The sequence below is a fragment of the Numida meleagris genome, chromosome 13 (assembly GCF_002078875.1).
Source record: "Numida meleagris isolate 19003 breed g44 Domestic line chromosome 13, NumMel1.0, whole genome shotgun sequence".
NCBI classification, from domain to species: Eukaryota; Metazoa; Chordata; class Aves; order Galliformes; family Numididae; genus Numida; species Numida meleagris.
The window spans coordinates 7,903,205-7,916,142 of NC_034421.1; the positions used below are offsets into that span (position 1 = coordinate 7,903,205).

Sequence of the window (12,938 nt, forward strand, 5' to 3'; positions counted from 1 at the left end):
ATTATTAATGGCAAAACATGATTATGTTAACACACTTGTGTGAAATGAGAGGCAGAAAAATCTTGGTCCTGAATCACATGAACATAGAGAAATTCAAATTAACCCAGGCTTCTCTGATCTGTAAGTTTATCAACAAGACGAAAAAAAAAAAGCCCTAGTAGATACATATCTTTGAAGGATATGAGCACTCTCAACTGAATTCCAGTGGGATTTTCTATTAGTCAAATATAAGGTTTTAATCAAACACCCACCAAACCAGAACTTCTCCACTGCGTTTCAGTGGGAATTTGCCTGGGAAAAGACAATGTAACCTGGCTTTTCCATGTGTTCTTTTTTGAAGTTACTGTTGGAGTGTATGGACTGGAAACTTGTTCAGGTTTCCATTTAAGTCATTCAGAAGCCCCTACTGATTTTCATAGCAGCAGGACTGCTGTTTAACTATCAGAAGATACTCTCCAAGTCAATAACATCATTTCATAATTAGCAAACTTTGGGCAAGAAACCCTTTATGTATTTTAATTTAGTTGAATAAAGAAAAAAAGTAATAAAACAGAAGAATCGTGGAAAATAAAGTCACCTAAATACATCTGTGGTTTAGGATCCTGTTGCTGAGAGATATGTAGTTGCATGGCAATGTTACACACAAGTACCGTATTCCAGACAGTAGGTGGGATCCGCTTTGTTTGTGATGGGATGTGGTAGCATGCATGATAAAATGTCGTGTGTGTGTTCAACTCTACTTACATAAATTAAGCCTGAGAAGTATCTCTCCCTTAGATTGTGCAGCACTGAAGCTTCGTTAAGGCAGGTCAACTCAGCCATGTCCTCCACTTTGGAGAACTTCGGAGGGTTCATCTTCTGGATATCATCCTTGCTCAGTGTCACTTTCTTTCCATTTTCCTGCAGTTCAACTGTCACCTCATCCCCTTTCTCTTCCTTGATACTTGCTGCTTCAAATCCATGTTTCTCTGATGGAACCCAAACCAGTTTCTTCGCTGACCAGTCAGCCTGGGCAAGTGGGTTGTTAACGAAATTTTTGTCCACAAAGAGGAATTTCTCATCATCGCTGAGAGGTTTTTGAGACATCTTGACTCAGTAATTACCTGTTGAGAAGAAAAATATTCTGCTTTAAAAGAGAAGTAAATGTGGAGGTGTTCCAAGCAAAACACGCTTGCTAAATCTTTGCCATGTGCTAGATCCTAAGTACTGTAGGTCCTGGGTCATAGCTTACTTTTCCGTGCAGATACTTTTGGGTTTAAATACCTTAGAGAATCCATATTTAAATACTTGAGTCTCACTCCTTTGTTACTGTGTCTGAAATCGCCTAACTCAAAAGCTTTAGGGCGGTAAACAAATGAGGACTCCTGAGCTAATTACCCTCATTCTGTACATTATTGTACAGAAGAGTGGAAAGAAAACTAAGACGTAATTAGCACTTATGCAATTAGACTGTCAGGACTGCAGCAAGAGCACCATCTGAACAGTTTCCTCCAGCCTCATCTCTTATTCATCACAAAGTTAATTTAACTCAGATATATTCAAAAGTTACCATTGCCCAAATAGTGTTGGTTGTGTGCTGAAATACAAGCGCAATAATGAAATAATTAGTAGAAGAACAATTCCCAGGCTGCGTTCCAGAAAGAACAGGAACAACCTTTTTTTTGCTAAGGACCATTCCCAATTGCTCTAATACCATTTCATTTGGAGAAGAAGAAAGATTAAGAGAAGATCAAAAGAAAAAAATTGAAAGCAAACTCAAGAAAAAAATACCATTGCAATCAGTAGTGCTGGTGAAGGAGAGTAATTTATTGTCTTTCTGTAGCTCAGACAGCAAAAGCTGATCATTTATGAAGGGTTAGTATCCACAACTTAAGAAAGAAGTGGAGAAAATAAAACAAGTTCTGAAGTTACATCAGATATCCTGAACTGTGATGCTCAGATTGAAAGGATGATGCATCTGTGTCATGCAGTTGCACGTAGCATTGTGCATTTGCACATGGATAAGTTGGTGGATGTATCTGCTCTGTAGGTGGGAGCAGTGGGAGGGTTTTGGCTGTTTTGCACTGGGTTTGGGAGGGAGGAGGCAGTGTGGGTTTTTTGTTGTTGTTGGGTTTTTTTTGCCTTGGCCATTGGAAATGAAGATGTAGCTGCAGCAGCTGGGCTGATTAATGCTGGAGCATTCCTAAGTGTGGGATGTACAGCACTCAATGAGAAAAGGAGTAAACAGAGGTCTTGAAGTTTGTTACAGAGTAGGAAGAGTGGTGCTAGTCAGGAAACACACTGTGCAGCGGAGCAGAGAAGGCAGCTCTGAGGAGTGGGGAAGAACGTGGCTGAGAAAAACATCACCAGGAGACAGAGGCTGTTTCATTTCCTTATTGAGAGTGAATTTAATATTTACAGTATTCAAACAAACACAAGTCTTGAGGGACTTTGGAGAACTGACTGCTAAAGATGTCAGCGATGAACCCATAAGCAGAATGATATTTGCAAAGCCCCAGCTCTGTGGTATGTGGCCAAATGGACGCCCTGTACTCTGGAGTATCAGAGAGTGGATTCCAAGAATTTGTCCCCAAAACCTTCCCACAGATGAATATTTTTTTGCAAGGCCAAACTGTGTGAGAGGTCTGAGAGAGAAGCATGGATCGTGCAGAAGGTGACCTAAAGCTTAAAAACAAATCTAGGGTTCTAGAAGTGCTGGAATGGGTTAGGTGATATCTCGGTGAAATGCAATGGAAATAGGATGCCCTGACTCTTTAAACCCCCTTAAAAAAGCTCTCATCTAAAGAAAAACAGTTTTCCTCTAAATGTGCATATTCTAGAGACACCTAGCCTGGAAAAAACCCAGCAGGAATGTTTACCCACCTCACCCGCGAGCACTCAGTGTGTGTGGTGAGGTGGGTAAGCAGGAGGGAGAACCAGACAGCTTGGTTCTGTGCATCACCACTCGCCCATGCATGGTGTTCCCTGCCCTGAGTCCCTGTGAGGAAGCTCTGTAGGATGTGGCCCTTTGCTGGCTCCCAAGGGATTCTTGGAAGAGAGCTGCAAGAGGAAACTATTTGACCTCTGTGCGGATTAAAGCAGAAAATGTTCCCTTGCTGCCAAGAGGGCTGGTAGAGCCGCACAGTTCCAATAATGGAGATGGTATTCTCTCCAGCAGAGCTTTCCAGCTGGCGTCTACAGGATGAAGGCAGCTGGATGGAGGAACCATCCGCAGGGCTGCAGAAGCAGGGCTTGGGGAGCAGCAGGAGATGCCGTGGCCTCTCCTCCTGCTGCAGTAGCAATGGCAAGGCATGTTCTGCACCCCATCACCCCAGTAGCATGGAAGGAGATGCCATGGAGAGGTGAGAGGATTTTGGTTTGCTATAAACCCAGAGGAGAGAAATAGGGAGTTGCCCTGAAAGGTTGGATTTTGATGCCCTTGGGTAAGTGCCAAGTGGCAGCACATCCACATTGATAGGAATTCGTTTTTTCCATCAGAAACGTCAGAGAATTACATTGAACTGCAGAGCTGAGTTTCATGGAGTCAAATCCTGCTACTTGGAGGCTGCCCAAAAGTGATGATGGTGGAAATTGTCCTGACCATTCACCTCAAAAACTCAACCAAGGAAGAAACAGTTGGCCTGCTACAAAGCATGCCACCAGTGGGATGACCCAACTGTTCTTTGCTTGTCTTTTTGCTCAGGGACCAAGGGAAGCTCTTCCCTGGTTACACAGAGCTTGCTGTGAGTCAAAAGTTTTGTACCTTGTGTTTAAATTTCATCTTTCTGAAAATAAGGGAAGGCTGAAGGTCTAAGAGATGGAATGAGCTCCAAATCTTGGGAATATGGTTTTTTATTTAGATCTAAGTACTCTACTTGACTGTTCATAGTCATGTATGATCCTGTGGATATTAGTTTAAACACAGTGAGAACAAACTCTCTGCAAGAAATAGGGAATAGGTAGTCTGAACCATGTAACTCCTGTGAAAAACGAGGAAGAAACGTTGATGTGACTAAAGATTTCATGAATGATCATCTGGAATCTGAGGATGAAGGTTGAGTAGTTGCTGAGTACAGCTCTAGTAACAAAGGAAATTCTGTTACAAACCGTAGATTAATAAGCATAGTAACAAAGTAAAGTTTTCTAAATAGAAATTGCAGAAGATGAGCACCACAGACTCAAGCAGATTTGTCTTAATGAGGTACTGAAGCTTTCTGATTCAAAACTGGCAGTAAGCCTGCAGGTCCATCTCTGATCTATACTGTACTGCACTGGTCCAGCACATGACTGATGTTGGGAAAAGGGGTCAAGGAGAAAGACTGATGACTGGTCATTGAGAACATTCCCTGAGAAGGCAAAACTGAGCCCTTGGCCAGGCCCTGGGTTTCATCCATAGAGCTGGCTAAGAGAAAAGGAGATTAAATATCTTATCAGTGCAAACTCGTGGCACAAGGTTCATGTCTGTTCTTTCAGGAAGATGACAGCCCAGATCTTCTGGGCAAGAGCAAAGCCTGTTCTATACACAGAAGTGAGCTATCCTAAAGAAAGTAGGAGGAAAAGCAATGATAAAAAATATTACTCACATGAAGTTGTTTTTGCCTCAGAAACATGCCAAATTACACCAAGAGCGGGATGCATCTGCTATACTTGTGTAAACTCCAAACATGCACATATACGGGGCACACATACTTCCATAACTTATTTTCTATTCCTCCTTCTTCTGCCCTGCTGCTGATTTTCATTGTTCTTTCCTTTATAATGTCAGTGATGGAATCTGAATGTTGTTTTTACAATTAGTTCATCCTGAGTATATTATTCCAAGGACTAAGTATAAATATTTCCAGGAAGTTCTCTTTAATTAAAAGGTTATTGGCTGAGCAGAATTGCCTCCTGGGTCAGAGCTTAAAGGGACTGCTGTTATCCTAATGAGATGATAAAGGGCACTTCTCCCTTCCTCTGCAGGATGTGAATGTCAGTGTAAAAGCTTATCATGGCTGTACAGGGAAGAATTATCCAAACAATAGAACATATAACCAAGCATGTGAATTATTTTCAGAAACCAAGTCATGCTCTCATAGTTGTTTCTGATGGAAGGATGTAGCCATAAGCTGCTGCTTGACTCGAAATGTGCTTCATTCTTTGTGAAGCTCTTTTCAGGTTGCTTATCTTTCAATTTTCCAGTACTTGACTGAATCACCCAACTGAGCATAGCTAAGGGGAAAAATAATGAAAAATAATAATGATCTAGGGGTGAATCCTGATCATTTGATGTTCATTTTGGACTGGCTCCCCAGTGTTTAGCTTTGTGACAGGCACTGCTAGGCATCCCTCCTGGCCGCCTGCCTCTCCTTGGTCACTGGGGCCATCCCTCATGTGCTCACTCTCATCACAGACGATTTGATCTGAACATGGAGTTATCATTGGTACAAGTTTAATGAAGTTATTCAACAGCAGAAGTCTGTATTTTAAGAGAGAGCATTTTCAGCCCTTTCACAGGACTGGTTTTAATGCACTATCCGTGTAATTTAATCAAATAGTCTGAAAGTGACTTGGCCTCCTATCAGGTGTGCTCGCCTCCCTTAATGCAAGTTAATACATAACTCGGATAGGACACTTGACGGCTCTTCTGCCTCGTCAGAGGAATCGGGCCAGGTTATTATTTGTATTATAAACTGGAGAGAGGGAGGAAAAAAAAGGAAAAAAGACTTGAACTGCATTATGTGGGGATAGATTCCTTCATACGGAAAATACCAGCTATTTCCAATAACCCCAAATATCACTCCATGAAGTAAATCAGATTCTGCATTAGAGTTCATAAATAATCCCTATGTTAACTGGGTTGTGTGCAAGTTGGAAAGCTACCTCTCATTCTTTGCTTCTTCTAAAATTAACATAGTAAAAGAAAAGCCAACAGATTTGCAACTATTAATTCTCAGTGAGTTATAAAGAGTTTGGATCCCTGCGTACATCTATGCATGCTACCATATATGGCGATGTTCTCCTCAATACTCGCTGTTCCACAAAAATGTAATGATAACAAATTCAAAACAAATACCTTTTAGGGACTAGCATGTCAATTGCAAATGAGATAATAAAAATCATTGTTTACATCTAAGCGAATACAGCCAGAGGACTACCATGCAGTAATGAAGTGACTGCTTAGGCAAGTGCTTTGCCCCCTGAGGTTTTGTCCTTTTGCCCTCTGTGTTAGTGGGAAATTAAGCTTTGTGGGCCTGGGAAGCCGGACCAGGCGCAGCATCCTCTTGCAAGCTGCCTGCCAGGGCCAAACTTTGAGAGAAAGAGGTGGGCTTGCCTTTACACAAGTGTATTTTAGGACAGGTTTCATTGAGAGGTATATATTGGATAGTAATGGAAAACTTCTGATTTTCCTTATATTTAAAATATCTCAAATTGCTTCTTCATTATAAACACATGTACACCTCTCCCATATCTACACACACACACACATATATGCATACACATTTATATACATGTGAAAGAAGCCAGATAATGTCTGGGATGACACTGAAGCTGTTTTCTATACTGCCATCTACTGTCCTCTTAACTTACTGGCAGTATTTTGTTGAAGTTAGTTGTTTCTTTATTATCCCTTTTAAAAAAGGGCATAAAAGTTGCATTTGAAATTACTTCAATTAGTCTATCGGATACGCTTCACTTCAAGTTGATTCCAAGCATATTAAAAATACACATATGCAATAGCAAGTTACTTCTGTAAAAACATTTCCATTTCCTCTCCTAGTTTGTAAGCGTTTTTCTTGTTTAAAGAACAAGCAGCTGACAGGTGAATGATGCTATCTGGTTATGCTTTCATTGAGCAGCTTAGGAAGTGTGCTGCAAAAGTTCAGCTGGTTGGTGTCTTCCATACCCAATGCTGCCCTGCAGTGTACCTGCAGCTGTCAGCACAGCACCTTGCTTGGTTTGGCCATGGCAGTGTTAGAAGTAACCCAGGACCAAGCTCGGTCTATGCATGCTTACAAATGGTCATTGCTCTAGCATATTTTAAGCAGAACCCAATTAGCAGCACAGAACTCAGGAGAAGTCATTTGAGCATCGGTGTGTCTGCTTCTATTTCTGCTTCGGGTGCTACCTGCAGGGTCGCTCACTGGAAGACTTTGCGAAGTAGCACAGTGCTCAGCTCACCACCCTGCTCCGTCCCAGCGCGGTGGCACCCAGCCCCGTCCCAGCAGAGTGTGCTGCCCCCTCCTCCCCCCCTCCCCATACTCACAGTTGTCCGAGTAGGGCAGCAGGGAGGGAACTGGAGAGTCAGGAACCTGTACAGCCACCAGCCGGGACAGTCCGAGTCCTCGCAGCCTTCACTGCCTCCCTATATAGAGGAGGAGAATCTTGTCAGTGGGGAGGGGCCCTGCAAACCACGTCCTGCTGGAAAATCCTCCCAGTACCTGGGTTAAAACACCCGGCCTCAGACAGGCAGCTCAATGCCAGCAGGGCCCAGCCCCAGGCCGCTACCCTTGCCCCCAGCTGCCCTTCAGCAAAGCAAACTGGGTCTGGAATCCCTTGCTTTTGGGAAGGCCTCAAGGGGTGCCCTCAGGTTCAGAGCTTTTGCTTCTTCCTGGAGGTGCAACTCTTTGGCCAAGCAAATGGACATTTTAACTCCTTCCTGCCTTGGCAGTATCCTCACCCCTCTGCCCTGCCAAAGGCAAGGGGCAGACCTTGGTCCTTCGGGGCACGGGGGGCTCCCACCCACCTCAGTGCCTTTTCTTGGAGCTGGGATAAGTTCTGAGTGGAGGGACTGCTTGGTGTGTGTGGGGGGGTGGCAGTGGTGTTCCTGACATAGCAAGGGGTGGCTGGGGGGTGGTTCTGGGGTCTCCACGTGTTTGCCTGACACTGGGCGCCAGGGGCTGATGTCAGCCTCCTTCGCCCCTGGGGAGCTGTTTCCCAGCTCTCCAGCAGATTTGCCACGGTTTCTCTTGCCAGCCAGCACCTAGCAAAATTTCCAAGAAAGCATCATAAATACATTTTCATATATAAGAAATACCTCCCTCTGTCCATAAATGGAAGAAGAGAAGTGATAAATAGCTGAGGGGGAACAGCCGTGGGGATGTGGTAGAAAGAGTGGGCAGCAGCACTGTGTGTGGGGGGGAGAGGAGGACAGGGAGTGTGGAACCAGCCCTGGGGCTGGAGAGGGATCTGCTCCTTGTCAAACCTCCCTCACAGCCCTGAAACCTTCAGTCCCTGGCTGTCCCCCCTCCTCCTGCCATGAGTAGCCAACAGCCTTGTGCAGAGAGACCTGGGGATGGAGACATCCCAAAAAGGGAAAGCTAGGATCCTCTAGGAATTCCCATCAACATGCCAAAAACAAAATACCGAAACATCCCCCTCTCAGCAACAGACTAAATATGGTGTATACCCAAAGGATCAGAGCATGGTCCTGGCTGAAATAATTTCTCCTGACATCAACAATCGTGTCTAAAAAATATGCTCTGCTGGGGAAAATGGATGAGACTCATGTTGGTCTTGGCATCGTAGGAGAATACCTATGCGGGGAGGCTGGGCTGAAAACCTCCAGTGTAAGCACCGGTGCCTGCAGGTGTAAGGGACCGTATGGACCATCAGACCCTGCTTCCAGCACTGGACAGTGATGAGCAGATCTGGGCAAACAGGAGAGAGTGGAAGAGCATCAGGGCTCCTTCCCCATCACATTGCAGAAATTCTAGCTATAGACATTATAAGAAGCTGGAGGAGACTCCATTTACTCAGCCAGCCTTTTTGGAATGCATGAAAGTGGAGGGTCTGCCTCAGGGGGTGGGGACTGCACTGCACTGCAGTCCAGCAAAGCCCTGTCCAGATCAGACTCGCGTGTGCGTGACCAGGTTGGAAGGAAGCAAGTGGAAATGATATCCAGACGTCAATCCACGAAGCTCACCCTTGTTAGCAGAAAGCTCCTCCCTGTGAATTCACCCTATTCATTTTGCAGTTTCTCTGTTGCAAGCTTAGCTTTTAAATAGGAACGTAATGAACAGAAAATACTGAAATGCGAGGGGATCCTCTGAAAAGCATGATCATTTTGGCATTCATCACAGTTATTCTAAGAAGCTTCTTGTAAACCTACCCAGCTGTTTCACAAAACCAGATGCATTTTAATAGTAGCTTAAAAAGGAGTGGAAATTATGCCTGCTGGTTCGCAAACCACTGCATGTGCACATGCAGGCTTGCTGCCCAAGTAGTGTGTTTAAAGAGGCAGCGGTGGGGAGTGATATATGACGTGACATTAAACCGAGCTGGAAAGTTTAAAAAAATACTCCTGCTGTGCCTGAAACAGTTGCACTTTTGAGCCGTGTGGGGTAGGAAGTGATAAGCGTAAGCCTGGTTCCAACCTTCTCTTACAAGTCAGGGTAAGAATACACACACTAACAAAATAGCCTGGTTGCAGTTTCCCTGGTGCTGCGGTACTTTTGAAACCAAAGGTGCATCAGACTGAAAGCTGTGGAGTCCCAGTGGACAGTGTTTTTGTTACCACAAAATAAGCTTTATTTAACCCCATTTTTTAAATTTACTTTTCTAGAAATAATAAAGCCCATCCGTAAATTATCTCCTTCCAAATCTGCACAGTAAATATTGTACTTGGAAAAAAAGAGGGCTTCAGAAGGAAGTAAATGGGCTTTCAGCTGCCTAACCACTGTGAAACCTGAATCCCAGGGAGGAGAAAAGCATCATGGTGATAAGTTAGGTTCTTAAATAATGTGTGTCAGGCAAGCAAATTTTTTGTTTAGAAATTACTTAAAAATCAACTGTATTTCTCTATGCTGGCGTGCAAGTGGAACTAGGGAGAGTAGTGTTTTTGTATGCATCCAAACCAGAACAGTTAATGACACGAGGAGTCTGACACGGCCAAGGAGTCAGGAACTGCTCAGGGGTAAATGTGCTTAATGCTGGACTCAGGTCAAGCGAAGTGTGTGAGGCAGAGAGGTCAATTCTTCGTCAGCAGGACACCAGCTGCTACTGAAAGGGCATCTTTTAAGGAGTGAGCAAGTATTTTTGATTTTTTTCTTCCTAAACATAATCACCAAATGGTAATCGCTCCTCCGGAAAACCAATCTACTAATACCAAGATTCAGCTTGATACAGAGCGTGCTCAGGAAGGAAAGTGCAACCGAATCCCCAGGGCTTGTTGATAAAACTTACAAAAAATGTTCCACCATGCATGACAGAAACTAACCCCTCTGAAATAGCACTGTGGAGTATGCACACATAGTTTCCTCTAAATTTAGGGGACAGCAAAAATTTGGTTCTAAAGAATTTTTTGGAAACTCGTGGGTCAAGTTGTTCCAACGCGCTTTCCAGATCTGATATCCACAGCAAACCGCGCAGGCTCCTTGTCACCTTCACTTCTGATATCACACTCAGACGAAGAACAGCCTCTTTTAATGTAACTCCCATGCCTAGCAGTCTCACTTACACTGTTCTATCTCCGATAAAATTCAGAAATGCATTCTGCTCACTGAAAATGTGGAACCTCTAAGTCCTTGTATCTTTTTCTCGTTTTCTGGTATCAGTAGGAATAAGGGCAGTTAGTGCAAGACGTTAGTCTGTAATTTAGCAAGACAGAACTTCTTAAGTTGTTTGAGAAAATGTTTTTTGTTTGCTCACCTAGAAGGAAATTTCATCTAAAATCCAAAGCTGCAACTCAAGGACTGTGAATTACTTTCATTCAAATACTGGCCTAGCTTAGTTGAAACCTCTAAGGAATGGTTTTCTGCAAGTGCAAGCACAGAATTTGCACCTCTTAAGCAAGTAAAGGCAGACCGGCATTCACAGAACTCGCTGCATGTCCACATCTTGAAAGATGCCCTCATATTCCACGTACTCTCAGGATAAATGATAGACATTAATAATTAGGGCAGCATATTCTCACAGACATATTTCAAAGCTTCGTTATACAAATAAATGCCATGGAAAATACACTTCAATTTGATTTTAATTTGCTTGTACGACTCTGCTTTAAAATAAGACTGTTCCAAAACTCCACATCTGTAATGTGATGGTATTAAGATAATTAGGTGAAGTGCACGTTGCACAACAGAGCGGACACACCAAGTCCTGTACCAGCACAGAATCTTGACAATGGACGGAAGCTGCAGTTCCCAAAGAAAATGGTCTTCAGTTTTCTATCTTAAACAAATTTCTACTCTGATTTCAGATATACACCTTTACCTCAAAGCTTACTGAAGCACGCCCTTGTAACAACCTCTGCTTTCATGGCTGTGGAGACAAAGAGCATGCTGATCTCTTTACTGGGGAAGGTCAAGTACCAAATTTCCCCTTATCTTCTTTCATGAGAACAAAAATTGTATTTAATTTCAGATGCTAAAATTCCAGGGAGCTCCACGGCACCTGAGCAGCTTCTGTATGATCTGTGATGGGAAGACAGAAAGCAGACACAGCGGCTTTGGTTACCCTGGAAGATTTGCATAGCACAGAGGGTTGTGGCTTCTGTTTTCCAGCAGAGCCTTTTCCTTGCCCTTGAAAAGACAATTCACATTCCAAACACATGTAACAGTTTAACCCACTAAATTATGAGAAACATAAAAATAGGTTATGGACAAACACTTAACCTCTGGAAAACCAAAGTTCAAAATTCAGGAGTTTCTATGGCTAGAGCAATCATATCCATGCTCTTTAAAGTTTGTTTCTGCAAGTTTCCACAGAGGCACTTTCAACTTATTCCAAAATGAAAGTCATTTGTAAATAACAGCTTAAAGACTATTTCTGTGCTGTACTATTAGACAAAAATGAAGAGATAGAACAGTGATTTGCACCAGTGTGGCAGGAAAGAGCTGCAGCAGCAAGGCAGCTTCCCACGACAGGTAGGTTTTAAAACATATGGCTCTTCATCTAAGTGGTTGAACATGCTAGTGGTGGTAACACAGCAAACATTGAGGGCATACCCTCATGAAGCAAGCATAAATTTGCTTGCTTCACCCAACAGTCAGTTATAATTGATGCAAGGCTACCAAAGACCAAAAGATGGATTTGATTACAATAAATTTGCACACATGTCCTCTCCTCTTGGAAACAGTCCTGAGATACTTATTTATAAAGAAGCAAATGGGGAGCTGTCAGCATTGCCAGTCACACAAAGGGGATGAGCTCACTGCTGAGGCTTGAAATGGGTAAAAGCAGCTTCCCCTTTAAAGCCATAGCTGTTCTCTGCAATTTCACATTAAAGTAGAGCCTAGGCTGCTTATTAAAATAAAAAAAATACCAACAATGCTAACTGGGTCAAATCAAGACTAAGGGAAAGCATCGCAGAGACTGTACAACTCTGGGTCCTTTCATTACAATTTGCAAACTGTACATTATCTTCCTTCTCTTTTTTACATTTACTGCACCACTTATTTAACAATTACACTAAACTACTTTCAGTACCACCGGAAACATTAACATGTATAAATTTGTTAAAAAGAGGAAAATAGGTTACAAGGTATTTCTTTTTTATGTACCACTACAAGGTCTACTTCTATCAGTAAAAACATCCAAATATTTCAGCTAAAAAAAAGTTCTGGGAATCAGTAATTTACTTTCAACTTCATTTTTAACTCTTCCTGCCTTTACTTTCATGTCATTTGGGAAAAAAAAACAGAAGTTCCTCCCCCATCCCATATACTTAGTGTTACACTGTACAATTTATAGCAACTCCAGATGGAAAAGACTTACCCTTGTTTGTTTGCTGGCATAAAGATAAATATAGTCCTTGTATCCGGAGAATTAAAAACAACCATTAAAAACAACCAGTCCAACCAAAGGACTTCAATTTTCTTTTCAAATTTATTTTCCCATACTTATCTAAGAGTAGCAGCTGCTTGTTCTTAATGAAAAATCGTTCAAAATTATTTCAAATACCAAACACAATAAAACTGACAAAAAATATTCAGACACCAGAAAAGGCACATGAAGACATACAAATAAAAGCGCAGAAA

General features: G+C 42.7%; 1 protein-coding gene across 5 annotated transcripts in view; it reads right to left on the reverse strand.

Annotated features, from left to right (window-relative positions):
- MYH11 (myosin heavy chain 11) overlaps positions 1–7,724 on the reverse strand; it is a 57,418-nt gene extending 49,694 nt beyond the window's left edge. For 3 of the 5 annotated variants that reach the window (XM_021412179.1, XM_021412176.1, XM_021412180.1), the window contains exons 1-3: positions 7,706–7,724; positions 7,226–7,324; positions 745–1,103 (exon numbers count right to left, since the gene is read on the reverse strand). In XM_021412179.1, the coding sequence (XP_021267854.1) occupies positions 745–1,086 (342 nt within the window). In that variant the 5' untranslated portion in view covers positions 1,087–1,103; positions 7,226–7,324; positions 7,706–7,724. Of the gene's footprint in view, positions 1–744; positions 1,104–4,562; positions 4,706–7,225; positions 7,344–7,705 lie in introns of those variants that run through there. The other 2 variants (XM_021412177.1, XM_021412178.1) reach the window with 2 other exon arrangements.